General features: G+C 43.3%; 1 protein-coding gene across 3 annotated transcripts in view; it reads right to left on the bottom strand.

Annotated features, from left to right (window-relative positions):
* The window catches only part of lrp4 (low density lipoprotein receptor-related protein 4), a 97,378-nt gene that overhangs the window by 48,652 nt on the left and 31,716 nt on the right, over nucleotides 1-17,010 (bottom strand). For all 3 annotated transcript variants that reach the window (XM_046394945.1, XM_046394936.1, XM_046394938.1), the window contains exon 2: nucleotides 5,348-5,494. In XM_046394945.1, coding sequence (XP_046250901.1) covers nucleotides 5,348-5,494 — 147 coding nt within the window. The remainder of the gene's footprint in view (nucleotides 1-5,347; nucleotides 5,495-17,010) is intronic.

The raw sequence follows: 17,010 nt of genomic DNA, 5'->3' as shown, positions 1-17,010 counted from the left end.
AGACAAATTTCAAAACAAAAGTATACCAAAAGGCACTAAAACACAAGTTATAAGATACAGATCAGTAGAAGACATCAGGAAGAGAAATGTTCAAGAACTGCAAAGTTGTGTTTATGCCTTTTGGGGCAAATCCAATAAAAAAAATTAGTCTTCACAACAGAATCTGTGATAGAGGAGCTTCGGTGAAGTGAGAGCAGATTAAAACGCCGAGAGGTTTAGCCAAAAGCGCTGACCATCCTTTTCATCACTTTCTAGGTCTTTCTCTCTTTTCATTCACTCTCCACTTCAGTTTGCATCCTCTGACGGCGCAGCCTTCTTCGCATTGAATGCTCACTGCCATTTCCATAGGAACCAGATTCACAAAGGGAGCGTGTAACCTTCCCTCTCCTTTTGAGTCCTTCTGAGGGTTTATGGATGCAGCGCTGACTGCCAAGAACATAAACATATTCCTCTAATTGAACAGTGCTTCATGCCAGAGTCTATCACAGATCATACATCTGGCCTGTAATCAAACACAGTAAAATGTTTTATTCTGACCATGTGCCTCTCAGAGCCATGCACGCCTTCAAAGCTCAGACAGCTGTAACCATGAAAAAAGGGTTGTTTTTAATTTGATGGAACGTCTGTGAGTTATGCCTTCATTTAACTCCATCAGGGCTAATTAGCGTCCTGTCCTTGAGATGTGCGACCCTTCCAGCTCTTCAACTAGCACGGCATGAAAACAGAAACGCTTTCAGGGGTCGCAAATCATAAGCCGCGTTTCCATTAACGTACTGTGAGGTGCATTTTGACGTATCGCATTAAACAAGATCAATGGAAATGGCATCCGTTTTTACGCTTTACTCGAGGTATCTCTTTCAAAAAAAGGGTTAATGTTAATGTGTTACGTTAAAGTTACTGCTAACTTTTCTGCGCAACTTCTGACATAAACATTTCACTCACATGACTGATCAGCTGTTTCCACTCTAAAAAGAGAGACAGAAGTTTCTGCTTCTTCTGCTGTTTATTACAATTACAGCCACGCTTGACACAGCTAATAACAGAATTGTCATATTTACAGTCATATTCTGAAGAGACTATGCTTCTCATAAGCTTGTTCCTTAGCTAGAAAACCATTTGACAGAAACCAATTCACTATTTTTTTGCAACTTTTCAAAGGTTTGCTTCACATTCGTTTGACTATCAGATGAAAACACTACACAGCTACACATATTTGCATCTTCAATCAGGAAATTCAAAGATGCAAATTAATACAAGAACTTTTTATCTACATCTTTGGACTCCTTTCTCTTGTTTTTTTTTTTTTTGTACTTTGGCTCACAAAAATCATGTGGATCCAGTGATGCTGCATCTTCTTTATTAGATTTATTCTGGAGTTTGAGCTGAGGTCACGGCACATGGCTAAAAAAATTACAGATCACCATCTTCACTGCTGAAGTGAGGCTAAAAAGATGCGTGAGACTGACAGACAAATTGGTGTAACATCTGCAGCGATGTGGGCGTTTGTACCCGACTGTCACGGTGAAGAGGAACGGAGCCTGAAGGCAAACTCTCATTGATCTTCCAACCCTAAAATGAACTCAGGAGAGTGGAACAAAATGAGATTGTTTATACCTGCAGACAAATTGAGTTTAATTCACAGGCATACTGGAGTTGCCAAGAGGCTCTTTTCAGATCGACTTTAGTCCGCTGCGAAAAGACGCAGCCTCCTCATTCATTTGACTGAGACCAGTCTGTTGACAAAACAGGGGAGCTAACACAGAAGGCATAAGGTCATCCACCCTAAAAATTTTAATCTGCCTCAACTTTTGTCGGACCACAAAGTCAGGCCATCGGACGAGGTAGTTGATGAAATTTTTTTGAGTTTGAGAAATGTGGAAAACGCAGTGTTTTGGCATCTGAAAAGCCCTCAAACTCACAGATCTGAAACTTCAACTTGAAGGGGACCCAAAAAGAGACCCTGAAGACACTTGGAACCCTGCATGAAGAGCAGGCAGACGTGGCTGGGGCAAAGGACAATCTGGGGTACTTTGATTAGTCTGTGTCACCGAGGCCGACATTTGGGTAAACAGCAGGAAAATGGGTTGAGACTTGGACTTTGAGCATACAAACGCAGCTTTGAAATCAATCTACCCTTAAACTGAATTACCACCAAAGCAATAATGTGACATAGACAAAAAAACATTTCGGACTTGAAGTTCACTGTGGGGGATTAGTTAAGGATATAAAACTTGTAAACACACTGGTTTGTTCTTGTTTGTTTTTAAAGGGGTAGATTTATGATCACCCAGAAAGACCCCCACCCCCGCACCCCTTCCTCCCAGTGTGGTCCACTATAAACACACAGATGTTACATGTGGGGTGAAGAGGAGAGCTGCTGGCTGCAAAGACCACTTCCTCCTCACCGTCAACCACCGGCAACTCCTTTCGAGTAAGACAGAGTTCCAGCACGGACATTCACAACACCACACACTTCAGACTCAATTCAAACACACACAAAGAGGATTCGTGCATGCTCCTCCTCACTCTCTCTTTGGTCCCTGTGCAGCTATGAAACATTATATGGGGAAACGCAAGCACAAGACACGAGCACACACTCTTACTCAGAGGCGCAGAACAGCCACATCTGCAGCACTCGTACATGATTTCCACATGATTCCCACATCGTAATTAAATCAGAAGTTTACACGGATAGCTTTAGACACAGACGGCCACTTTGCCTCAGCTCCTATTCCACTCAGTTTCACACACAATCTCAAAGGCAGACATTCCTCCAGGGTCATTCAGGACAATTGTGATTTCTCTGGAAATTGTTAAATTGGTATGAATGATACATATGCAAGTTCAAACAACGTCGGGATGCCACAAACCACACTGCTACAATTCTGGTGAAAAGAAGTCCTATTCTATGTTTATCTGTGTGTGTTCATTGTGATATTTCACATTCTCACGGTCACAGATGTCTGCCGTTCCTGCTGAATTGTGGAAACAGCTTTCTCGTCGCCGTGCATTGGCCACCACGCAAATTCAATTCCTCTCTGTGTTTAGAAAATGACATTAAAGACCATAAAATTTCACTCCTCGATTTTCACGATCCGAGTGGCTTAATTCAATCAGTGTGACAGAAGCCGAGTCACGTGGGCCTCGACTCTCCTCAGACACGAACGCATGCAAACACACACCTCTGTCCATGTGATCTCTGCTGAAGGTCTTTCAGCAAACACACACACACAATTTCATTTCACTTTTAAAAAGAAAAACACACACCACACAAACAGAGATCTTTACCTGAGGAAATCAATCTTTCTACAAGCTGTTAAAACCTGACTCCTGGAGCATTGTTTGAGACACGTTTCAGTCCAAAGAAGGCTTTTATACTGGTAATCAAATAAAGAGCTGGTGTCTTATCCTACTGAAGGCACTCGGGCTTGATCTTTGGATTCTGACAGATGTTCATACTGGAACAGGTGATTACTACATACATACATTATTACATATAATACGTGGAGACTTTCAGCACTATTCCATACCGTTTTCTCCCTTTCTAATACCGACCATTAATATTTTTAACAGCTGCATACTACTAACCCTGTATGGAAGTTATATTACAGATGTCCCTGAAAATACACAAATTGCTTGCCGTTCAGGAATACTGGCTACTTTTGCGGTCAAAAAAATCTGTCAGTTCCCATACAGGTTTGAAGGACACTGCTGAGAAGCAGCAACAGTCCTGGGATTCTTATTCATAGAGTACAACATGACATCTTCCACCCAGCTTCGTCGGAACAACGAACCTAGAATGGCCAGCAAATAATTGCTCCAAGACCAGATGCCAACAGCTCTTGAAGCAGCAGGACAGTTTTGTGTGGGTATAAACACTGAAGGGCAGTATTCAGTGGCTGACCACTACAACAGCACAAATCTCTGTGATATGAGCTCTGAGATTACGAGATTTACTGGAGCGAGTCCAAGAGTATGAGCGTTCAACTCCAAAGTGATGGAGCAGAGGATCGATTCGACAGTACTAATGGATTAGGTAGGTCCAGCTTGATGCTCTGACATCTGTCAGCTGCTTCCATGTGTCTCCTTAAATAAGAAATGTACCACAGATCGATGTGTAGCGATCAGCCTCACTGAACATTCAACTGACCAGAGATCAATAACACTTAGCATCCCCTCGCCCAAGCCCTAACTAGCTTAATGTGACAGAGGAAGACTGATGGGGAAAGAATATCAACACACATACACACAGCCATCAAAGAGGCTTGGGAGGCGTCAAACAGAAGGGCAGCATCTGCTTCTCTGCTCTGAGAGTGAGAAGGAAAAAGGAAAAAAAGGAGACCCTTACCACTGACATTTCACATCAATACACAGCAGTGTAAAAAAGAAGCGGTGAAGATCTCCTCCACTTGACAAACTGACATGCTCTGTAGAAAAATACTCCTGTCTGGTTCTGTTGCCAAGGCTTCCCTGCAGCCAAACGCCGTGTGGTGCCAAAAGTCACTCAAGCATTTTTTCCTGCACGGGGCATACACCATGCGGAGCTCCTCGTTCTGCTTCTGCACCAGAAATACAACCCCGCCTGGACCGGCGACCTATTCACTGTTTGACTGGGTGATGATGGGATCCATATGGGCCCAATTATGTATTTTTTTCTTACTATTGTGGACTGTTCATGCAAGAAAACTTCTACCTTTCTAGCAAAAATTCAGAAGTGATTTACTTGCACAAATTTGCACCAGGATGCTGCCAAGCACAACCAGAGCCTTGGCTGGGCGGTGGAAGTTTGAAGCTTTGCCCAGCTCTGTTTGGTACTGACCAAGATGTGACTGCAGCACTGAGTCTCAGAAATCGTCAAGTGCTGAGAGTTATTATCAAATGTCATATTTATGATCTTTTCTGCTTTTTTTTCAAAGATTTAAAGACTACTTTATTCAGACAAAAATCTTGTGCAGCTGATTGTGTTTATATAAAATTTAACATTTGAGAAGTTTGGATACTTCCCTTTAATGAAAACAATGCCTTTGTGGAAAACCATGTTTATATTAATCAAGAGAAAGTTTTAAAAGAGTGAGACGATTGAATCATCAAAACGATTGCATGAAACAGAAAAAAAGTCCTTCTGTGGCCTCACCGCCACCTTAATTTCTGCAAATTTAATATGGAACTATTAAGTTTCTGAAACACTCATTGTGAATCTTGAATAGCAAAATTTAACCCAACTGACCGAGTTTCAATCTTAAGAAAACACATTCAGAGTTAACAAATCTTACAGAGAGTCAGTCACAGTGAGCCAGAAAGAAAGAGTGAAAGCTGACAGGAAAAAAAGTAACGACTGCAAACTTACTGCATCCATCCTCGTCGCTGTGGTCCCCGCAGTCATTATCTCCATCGCACTGCCACTGGGCCGGGATGCAGGTACACTCTCCGAACGCACTGACCGCACACGTGAAGTGATTCCTCCCACACGAACACTCAGCGCTGCCCTGAACTCCTGCGCACACACACACACAAAGGGGAAGAAAGGGTTAGGGTTAATCATGCACGTTCAACTCAACTGACTTGCTTTTGTTTTCGGCATTTCTGTACACAGTCTCATCCCTGAGGTGGAAGAGTTACCTGCGCAGGTAGAGACATGTCAGCTGAAAAACCAAAACCTGCCTCTGAACCCTGATTCAGCCAGCACAGCATTCAGCAGAGGAGGGGTGAGCAGGCCGCAGAGGAGTCAGAGACTTTTGCCCATGTGACCTTGTTTTCTTACTTGAGTGTATTCACTCTCCTTAAGTGCTCCCTGCTTGTCCCTCCGCATGTGTTACAAGAGTCTGAGAGAACCAGCCAGATGATGAAGATCTGTTTACTGTACCTTTATATGATTCTCTTTTAGTTCAGTGCTGCGGCAGTGAAATCCACCTGAGAGGGACTAACCTGGTTACAGCCCTCTGAATCACTGCCCACACTGAAAAGTTAGTCAGTAGACTCACAGGTGGTGTTGCTCATTTCAGTGTTTGTTCCCTGGAGGACTCTTTCAGGGTAGCTGGATTTTCTCTGTGCTTATTAGTGTTGTTGGGGGTTTTTGCTTGTATGTAAACTGTTATGCTCCATTGTCATTTGCTTGTCACCACAAGTTATCCGTTACTGCCCTATCAGTTTAGACAGTACTATCAACATGCAACTGTAATGCAATTTACACTCCACATTCACTGGACTCACTCACTGTGTCCAGCCCTTAGATTGATGATCTTCCATTCTTGACTCAGTAAGCCAGCAGTTTCCAGCATTTTTGGCTTGTGATCCCTGACAACAAAGCAAAGGTCTAATTGTGGCTCTTTGTCAGAAGTTACATATGACCAAAGGCCAATTTTTACTTCGCTCCTTAGAGGCCCTAAGATGTGATATTACGCAGTAAATCATAACAAAAAGAGCAAAGATTAGAGCAAAGTCTGAACAGAATTTCTCATTTCCTGTCTCGTTACAGACGTGATGGTGGGCTTTGCTGCCCTGACCTGAGACTCCCAGGAAGCAAAGGGACTTCTGTGAACAGCAGGAGCTTATGGGGGAAGTGGAGAATCTTTGAAACCTCTTCAGTCTCTCTCAACTGCAATGCACCCTTGTTTTGATTCATAATATAATTACATGACATTGACAAGAAATACACACTCACTCTCCCCTTTAGCCCAGTGCAGTGTTTACTGGCTCTTTAATACCGCCTGTTTTGCTTATAGTGTATGCATAAGTACACAGAGAAATACGGCATCCCAAAATACATCATGACACACACACACACACACATACACACAGGCGCTGCATTCACTCTGCCCTGATTTCCCACCACAGCAGAGGAAAACCCAGAATCACCACATTTTCATACACATCACAACAAATCACATCCAGGAGAGGAAGTAAATTAAGGTTTCCCCATTTTGCTCTCACTTTGAAGCCCATTAATGACCATCTGTGTGTGTATGTGTGCCTATTTTGCTGAAACTGGCCCGTCGCAACAAACCCAGAGTTGCTTGGAACGAGCATGTCTGTATTTGAGCATGGATGTGTGTGAGTGTGTGTGTGGTTCCTGGCCTCCTCACAAAGGCATCAGTCAACCCAGGAGGGCCTGGCAGAGAGAGCTCAGTAACCTTCAGATCCCTCCCACAGCACTAAATTAATGGCCTCTTTCTTTTCATTTCCCCTCTTTCTCCTCATTCTTGTCTTTCCACCATTCCTGCTTCACACTTCCCCCTTCAGTTGCCTCCCTTCTTTTCTCCTGTTCTCCCCCCCCCACTTGTTTCCAGAACTCAGCTAACGGGGGTTGGGTAATGGCGTCATCCAAGTCTTCCTGACGCTGAGGTTAACTTTCTGAGGCTCTTGTCGTCACATGTACAAGAATTTTTCAAAACAGATATTTTCCTCCCCGTGAAAAAATAGTTTACAAAATATCTGTATGCACACAAGAGCACAAAAAATATTCCAAATGCTCAAACAAGCGAGTCAATCGCTGAAAACAAAGTCTACATCAACAGTACGCCAAACACCAGAGATGAACACTCTGAGTTTGCATGGAGTTAACCTGAAAACACAAACAATAGTAGCTAATTACTTGGGTGTTTATTTATAGTTATATTTAGACAAATTTCTACACCTTTATTTATTTCAACCTCTTTCTGGCATTCAGGATAGCTCTGCTGAAAAAAAAAATGTGAACAAAACAATAGCATGCCATTGTTGTTGTTTCGGTCGGATGCTCAGTACACAAAAGTAGTGTTTCTTTTTCCAAAAGGGATCCATATACATGGACCTGCAGTCCTCAGACCCCAGGGCTGACAGTTTACCCTCAGAGAGAACAATCACAGACAGACAGGTACAGACTAAGTCATAAAAATCCCCATCTAAGACTGATTCCTGATACTCCTCAGTATTGTGAGCTGTACTGGATTTGTAACTTTATGGCTGTTCTATTCTGATGTGTGTCTGTGTGTGTGTGTGTGAGTGTGAGTGCTTGGCTGAGCTAAATTAGAGTCTGTGAGCTGGAGCATGAGTTGTGTCAACATGAAACCACATCACAGGCAATGCATTTGTCAAACATGCTTTAAAAAGCAGAAGCCACACTGGCAATGACCAGAGCCAAAGAAACGTACGGAGCTTAGCAGGAAACCATCGCACACGTCTCCACTGCGCATGTGTGTGTGGACTTACCAGGACAAGAAACAGGTTTTTTTTTGTTTTTTTATGAGCCAACACTAAGTGCCAGTGAACAATGCAAACATTGGACCACAGTGTCGTAACTGTGCCATCAAAAATAATCACATCTTCAAAAGTTGGATCAAGGAAGCAAAAAAAAAAAAAACTGAAGTTAACTCATGAAAGCAGGAACCTACTTAAGAAGTAAAGAGACAATCATCACCACTCACTAGACTGTTATGTAAAGCTGCAGACACACACACATGCACACACACACGGAGTGGCAGCCGGGCATGGAGGCCTGGTCCTTTCAGAAGCGCCTGCATGACAAGCCTCTGATGCATCACCCAGATAGCAGGTCACATGATGGGCTTTTTTCCAGAGTCAGTGGATCACTTTGAACTTTAAGTGCAAGTTTAGCAACAACAAATCATGTGGTATATTAAGGAATGTTCAGGTGGAGCAGATACAGTAGAAGCACCTTTCAGGCAGTTAATCTCTTTTAACTGCCTGAAAAGCATGTTTTAGCACTGCTTAAGCACAGACGGAAAACTATTTACGCACCAGCGTCAGGGTCTTCAGCTCCACACTTCAACATTGCGCTGGAAAAGGAAAATTACCACCTGGGTGTCATGTTTCCATCCCTACAGATCAGAGCTGCACTCAATAAATACCCGTGACCAGTGGTGTTGAGTTATTTGACCCAGGAAATGAATGCCAATTGTACCCTTTCTCACTTAAGACAAAACCCAGATGTTAGTGGGTGTTGTTGTCCAGTACGAAAAGGGCTTTCAATTCAAGGGTTGCCTCTCCTGTCTATGTGCCTTGTCAGGTGCAAGAACCCCCAACTACAGCTAAAACATGTTGAGGGACAGCAAATCATCTGCTCCTGTGCAGTAAAAACATGCTTTATTCCCCTGTATAATTCAGTAAATGTGACCACATCAAACCTGCAAACAGGCCACTGAGAAAGGTGTGAAGCTCCTGTCTCCATTCAGTAACAGGTGCTGAAGTTTGATGTGTTGAACCTGCCCAACAGTGAGACAGACAGACAACTGAACTCACACATCACCTGCTGCTGCCAGAGGCTGCTGTGTGAGCTGTGAGTCAGACAGAACCTCCAGCAGAGAAAAAGAAAACAAAGACCACCAAAGATCCACCAGCGATGGTTACTACAGCCTAACACTGTCTAAACAGAACTGGTTTGGAACAAGACAGGTGGTCCCGCCCCCCCTCAAAGGCAAACAGAGATGATCCCACAAACCCACCCTGACACCACGCCTAAAACTGACCCACCTACAGCAGCAGCCAGCCGCCGACAGCCTGCCTTCACCAACCAAACCAAGCCGGCAGCTACCACGCTGTCAGAGTGTCAGATCTAACCAGGTGGCATTCAACCTCTATGCCACAATTTCACAATTTGCTGTTGTTAAATAGTTAAATGACGAGTGTGAAGAGTTGAGGAGAGAGCAGTGGGGCCAAAACACACAATGGTAACCCAGGCTGGAGAGCGGGTGGCCACACGCTTTGAACGATGTCAAAAGGCTGCCAGTTAATTAGGCGTGGACCTCCCTGGAGACTACCTGGAGGGTCGGAGCTGCGCCTTTCTTTCAGTGTGAGTGTACTGCCATAAAAAGTGATGAGAGGGAAACTGGGGTGGGGGGGGGGTGAACCTATCCAAAAAGGCGAAGACGAAAACATGAGCACGAAGGGAATGAGTCAAGCCTTTTGTTCATCCTCTGTCTTCCTGCCACCCTTCCGCTGCTGGTGTCGCGCTGTAAAAGCACTGCTTCAGAGAGACAGCTGCGTCCCAGCATGTCGGCAACTGTTCAGCCCGAACTGTCCCAAAGCAGTTGCATTCAGCTGCGCCGCACGGCGCCGTGCAGCTCTGCACAATGAGAATGGACACAACTGGCGTCCCACCTTGCTGTCAGGCAACAATGTTCAACCTCCGTCTCAACTCACCGTGTGAGACTGCTGACTGAACAAGACGCCTGACTGACCACGTATACGAGACAGCTGTTCACCTGTGATAACTGTCATTCACCATTCGCACTGAGCAGAGACGATTCCAACAACGATTTGACTTTTTGGAAATGAACAAAAAACATATTAATTCTAGTGAGGAGCTGGTGGAGAAGTTTGTCTAATCACATGATTAGTTCAATTAATTTCCTGTAGTTGAAAAAGATTAAACATGGTAAAGTACAGCTTACTGTTTTTCTAAATCCATCTGTCACAAAGGAACTTAGCAGGAAGCAGAGGCTTCAGCTATTTGCTGATCTCCAAGTGGACCACAAAGGTTCTCTGAAGCTTTTTACAAGTTGGAACAATTTCTCAGTCAGTATGAAAAGATTTTAACCTCTTTGGAAATGATTGATTTTTTTGTTGGACAGAAAAACACAACAGAATGTCCTTCTAAATTAGATGGGCCTTATTGAACACTTTAGGCCTTATTAACTCAAGGATATACAACATAGAGGTATAAATAAAAACTCACTCGTCAGTAGACATTGGATTAAAAGATCTATTTTTGTCCTTTTATGTCCCACATTTGCACCAAATGAAAAGTGAAAGTTCTCCAAGGCTTAAACATCTTTTAAAATGATCTGCTAATGAAGCATAAATATAATAATTTTGAACTGGATTGATTCAGTCATGTCACACAACACTCAAGATACTGCAGGTAAGAGAATAGTGAAAAAGAGAAATCAACAAAAACTGAGATGTGAGATGGGGGCTAAATGCTAAAAACAGATTTACACAAGCAAAACAGGCAGTCTTTGGCTTATCAGCTTTAATTTCAAGGAAAGACATACCTGTCTAATTTTAACATGACCTCCCCTCACACAGCAGATTGTGTAAAGTTTTATCTTCTGTACAGCCTGTCACTATCAGATTGGGCTGACATCGCAATGTGGGACACTTCAAAGCAAGAGACATACAGCGAGAAGATCATGTGATACTGATGATTCAAAGGGCTCACTGTCAAACAGATGGCTGCATACCATTCATTTGAAAATTTGTAAATCTGCAGCAGATGTAAAAGTCAGAGCTGACGGTGGTTAGTTTCATCTCAAACCTTTTGTCTACCAGACTTTCACAAGCAAGATGTGTGTTGGGAGGTGTGTGAAGCTGTGATACACACACAGCTGAGTTATGTCCCTTCCTCAGTAGTAGGCTGTTATCTGAAAGCATCTATGCAGTAAATCCAAATCCAGTAATCACCTTTCTTTTAGCTCTGAGCTCCGGTTTGGTTTGTAAGCTACTAGAAGATCCGGTTTCCCTCACCGTGCGCTGGGTGTACAGCAGCTCAGACCTTTTGTGGTATTTTTTTGTGGCTGAAAATGGCTGATTTCTACAGCTTAGAAACAAGGCTGATGAATGTAATGAAATTGAACAATACAGATACAATACAATGTTCTGTAAAATAAAATAATGAGCTCAAAGATTTTAAAAAGATCCAGAAAGAGCAGGTGATAATTCTCAAGGAGTTCATCACCTTTCACTTTACACATCTAATTGTTGTATAAAATATTGATTGGTGGAGCTTTAATGATCGTCTGTACCATTTCCCAAGCTGCTGCTTCTTCTCATCTCCATTTTTCTCTCCATTACAACATATGAAAGCTCTAAAGCTGCCCAAACACTCCAAGAACACATTCACTGAATTCCCTGTGGTTATGACGGCTCGGGGTTATGCTGACTTAGCTTTGACATGCCAAACAGCTCATCCTCCCTGCTCACCCCCCGCCGTCGGCTCTTCTCCACCTACTAATTTGGCCACTGCAGGACAGGCTGATCTGAAGCAGCAAGCCGGTAACCACAGCAGCACATGTTGAGCCATGCTGGGAAAAGGGCACAAGTGTGGAGGAACAACAGGCATGAGCGGATGCACACATGTACCACTGAAACTCAAATGGAGGGAAGTTCTAAAATCGCTTAAAATATCCGGTTGTGCGTAAACAACGTACCAGACAAACAAGTCCCGAGCAGATGTCAAATCTTCAAAGCATTGCTAAAAATCTTTGTGGACAGGCCCATCATCACAAGCTCATCCCTCTGGTTTGCATACACACACACACACACACACACACACACACACACACACACACACACTCACACTCACACAGGAGTGTCTGAAATGTGCAGCAGTAGGTTGGCAGCAGGGTTCTTTTCACGCCTGTTCATCTCAGACTTTCATTAAAACTTATCTCACAGCAGCACTCAATCACTTTCCAGTGACGTAATTCAGCAGGACGATATCTGTGTGTTTGTGCGAGTGTGTGCGCGTGTGTGTGTCTCATTGGGTTATGCCCTCTCATTCTGACTAGAGTCTTCATTACAGACCATCATTCCTGCATGTTCATCATGCAGTGCTGCACTCAAGCAAATTACACCAGGACAGTACACACACACAAACACACACTCAAAGACACACTCGGCCAAGTCATTGCCTATTAACTAAGTGCGACCCAGAGGCATGTGGGAGGATACTGTCCTTTATTCCCTTGAAATGGGCAAAAACAACATAATTACACGCTTAGTGATATATTATCGTCCTGCTGCTGAGGGTTAAAAATAAAGGCCTCTGAGATCAAACAAGTGCGGGGGTGAAAGGATAGTGCTGCTATGGAGCTGTATACAGTGCGCGCACACACACACACACACACACACACACACACACACACACACACACACACACACACATTGCCATCATCCATGGCCGACCAGCAGTCTCTCTGAAGTCAGTTCAAAGATAACACTGACTTGGCCAGGCATGAGTGGATGGCTGCTGGACAGGCATGTGGGCTGGCACTTGGTGGTGGGGATAGGGTGGATGCAAAAAAAAAAAAAAAAAAGAGGCAGAATTATCCGTACTGAGACAAAAAAAACTTAAGTGTTTTAGTGTATTATATTGTACTTCAAACGAGTGAAAATATCTGTCAGCATCTTGAGATAATCCAACATAATCCCCCCAAATCTCATTTACTCTGGGCAAAATGTCAAGATCTCAAAGAACAACATAACTAGGATGCACTGAGTTGGGTGAAATCCTCCTCCAACACTGAACAATCGCCAGCCTTGTAACGCTGCAGCCTCCAGAAATATTAAGATTTCATTTTAAATTCCATGTTTGGTTTTATGACAAACAGTACATGGATGTAACACTGCTCCTACCATGTACAACATGTACAATACTAAAGGCACAGTATGTCATTTCGGTCCCTAGAAGTCCCTAGTAGTTTGACGACATAGCCGTATGGGGTCATGGGATTTACTGTTCGGGGTTTAACAACCAAATAAAACACACCATTACCTTGATTAAATTCTGTATTTCTCTGGATTTGAACATTCGGGATAATGTAAGCACACAATCAACAAAATGTACCACAAAGGTCTCAAAAAGTCACAAAGACACTTTAATGAGGAAATGTCCCATATTATATCTTTAAACATAAATGTTGTCATTCGATGAACACTACTGAGTTACAATAGAGCTAAAAACCAATAACTATATGATGAAAATCATAAATTTGTGTTACAGCCAAAGTTTAATCACTTTACATTTGAACCAATGAGAAGCCAACTCCTTCGCAGCAAGTAAACTAGTTTATGCTGGCAAAAAGTTACATTTTCTTTCTGGCTTGGCAGACAGATTTTGAAGCTCTATAGATGAAGTCATTGTTTGGATGGCCATATCCTTCTGTGTGTGTGTGTGTGTGTGTGTGTTATGAAGTGAGGTCTCTCTGTCACAGGGCCATGAAGGGGTTAAGGAGGGAGAGGGGAGAGCATGTCATACTATGTTTCATTTTCCACTACTGTCAGCCCTTTGTGATGAGTCTGGCCTCCACACACTGTACTTATGTGGCTTTGGGACTCAATATGTGTGTGTATGTATGTGTGTGTACAGTATGTGAATGAGGGAAAGACTCTGTGTTATGATCAAAGAGAAAATGCATAAAAATCCATCATGACTACTTCCATTTACTGTTTTCTGTGTTGGACATAAGTATTAAGGATTTAGTGACCTAATAGGAAATTGGATGACTACTTTTCCACTTAGATTCCATACACATTAAAACGGGACAAATTCAGAGACACAAAATGTCGATGCCTATGATGAAGCAGTCGGACAGGATGGAGGCTGCATATGGGGTGGATGCCGAGTGAGGGCGGAGCAGATGAACGTCTGCAGGTCTGACCGTCATAAGGCTGGACTGGTGTTTTTATGAAATGTAGGTGAGAAAGCAAGCGCTGGAGTCAGAGAGAGGAACAGACACAGTCAGAGTTTGGTTTATCTAACAGCTGCTGAGGCAGCAGCGTGAACGCCGCGCCGCTGAGATGGAAGGGGATGTTGTTGGGACAGAAAGACAGTTTTGACCTCAGCACAATTTGAAAACCAGCTACGGCATCTTGTGTTTGAACAACTTTAACATTTGAGAACTTCTCTTCTTAAAGGTGCAGTGTGTAGCATTAAGATACATCAAGCTTGATGTCTAGTGTGACTGCAGACTGCAAACAACTGAAAACCCCTTATTTTTACCTTGTCTCCCTCTTAAACACAGTTCACAGTAGAATATAAGACTGTCAGCATATCAGTGCAAATATATATTGGCTTGAGTATGAGCAGAATTGAGAGAAAGAGAGAGAGAGAGAGTGAGTGTGTGTGTGGGTGTGTGTGTTTGAGAGGCTGTGTAAACACAGGGGAGCCCTGAGCTCTGCCTCTGGCTGTGAACATTAGACTTGCTGGGCAATGTGCTGAGTGAGCACTTGGTGTCCAAGCTTGCTTTAATCCACAGATTGTCTCTTTGGCAAGCTGACCCCCCACCCCCCCCTCACAGACACACACACAAACCACCTCCAACTTTAACCCCCAATATCCTCCGACAGGGGCCTCTATCAGGGAAACACGGGTCAGAGCTTCAGCTGAGCCCAGAGCTCAGAGCTCCTTCCTGGGAAGACCTGAATTTCCATCTGGGGTCTAATTTTCTCTCAGATTATGCTGTATCAGTTCTTAAAATCCCCAGATCTATCTTTTAATTTGGACTCTTAATGGATATCTGGTTTTGCACTGATCATTCCATGTAAACTTATTTTCCAAGCGCCCAGCTCTTGACTGAAAAGGGTTGGGCACTATGTTTTCAGTTATTTATCTAAATAAATAAAATGTCAATTTACAAGGATAAAATCTTTGGCTTTTAAAAGACAAAACAATCTGGAGAGAATCAGGAGATCAGAGTCAACATTCATGGTTCAGTAAAATCCTAAACCGAGCTTTAAAAAAGTGGACAAAGAAAAGAATCCTACTTCTATGTACATCATGGGATGCAAACCTCAAAATGTCCAATAAACCCAGACTAAATGACCCATTTCCACAGCAAACAGCTATTGTTCTTGTGGAGGCAAATCAAAACCATGTTTCTGGGTTGTAAAAGCAATGGACCTCACTCAGCTCCAATTAAAGTAGCTTAACCAATTGGAATGTTAACATCACTGTAGGTAGAACTGCAGAGTAACCGAAACAGAGAGACATGTACAGAGAGTGAACTGGCTGTGCACTGGAGTCTGGAATCTCTGTGTGTGGGACAATTTTACTATTTCCAGCAGGACGTCTCTGCAGCACACGAGGACTGCTGGTGAAGTTTTAGATTTTTTTTGCTCTTTGTGTGTGTAACTAGTGTCTGGAACAGGTCCAGTCCAGTGGAGTCAGTCTGTTAGTGCTACACGAGCCACATGTCTGAGCCAAAACCTTCAGCCTGGACCCTCCCTGCAACAAAACCCCCCCGCCCAGAGATCAGAACCTCTCCCTGGGATTTATCGATCACCAGCTCTGGGGCTGCGTGCTGACACTCTGAAATCCAAGTTGTACAAATCAAACTAAGACCATGGCGGTTTACAAGAGAAACTACAGCAAACCAGGACAGATGGCAGAATAAGTTTTACAAAAACAGACATTAAACCTTCCTCTATAACACCATTAATGCCGTCTTGAATTTTTCAAGGAGAAGGTTTTACAACACGTCAGTTTGGGCTGCATGATTCTGGTTTAGAATCCTGGTTAGGTTGCTTATCATTAACTATTAGCTATGAATAGGAGTGTTCAGTACAACTGAATAGGGAAGAATCCTCAAAATGAAATGAGTCCACTGAGTCACCAGTGTCAATGACAAAATGTGTGGGTTTTTGCATTGGAGCTTTGTTAACTGGTAACAAATCGCTGCCATTCAGCTGTCTAATCAGCCATGATAACAACTGGACAATACCTGCCCTGCTTAAGATCAGACAGTATCTTAAATGACTGAAGTCATCAGCATCAGCACTTTGTAAACATACAAATCTGAGTGTACCCTCATTTACATTTAGTCGTGCCACTGCACACAAACCTTTGGGCTTTGAGAGGCACCAAAACCAGGACCGTCAAATTTTGAACATAAGCAGAGTTCCTGAAAAGGTCTCATGGCAGCGCCGGATGCCAGATCAGTATTAGCAGCTCCATTTGGTTCATGTCTGTGAATGTGAACTCACACTGAAGGGATAAGTGTAATAAGAGGAGATTATTCCATGCGGGCGAGCTGTAACTCACTTTATGGGCTCTGACTGGATGAGGAGAGCAGGCACTGAGGTCCAGCTCTGTAATATCCAGTTATAAACTGAGGCAGCATGAAGGGCTCTGCTCCGCAGCTCTAACCTCCTCCGTGTTGGCACCAGATGCTCTATGATGTTAACATTTGGGATTTGGGGCAAAAACTGGGCTTGTAAATTTCAGATCTTTGAGTGCAAGTTTGCCAGTCTCCCTATATTGACCCCTCTGTTTTCTGCATCAGACCAATAGCT

The sequence above is a fragment of the Scatophagus argus genome, chromosome 1 (assembly GCF_020382885.2).
Source record: "Scatophagus argus isolate fScaArg1 chromosome 1, fScaArg1.pri, whole genome shotgun sequence".
Lineage (NCBI taxonomy): Eukaryota > Metazoa > Chordata > Actinopteri > Scatophagidae > Scatophagus > Scatophagus argus.
This window is presented reverse-complemented; position numbering and strand designations above follow the sequence as displayed.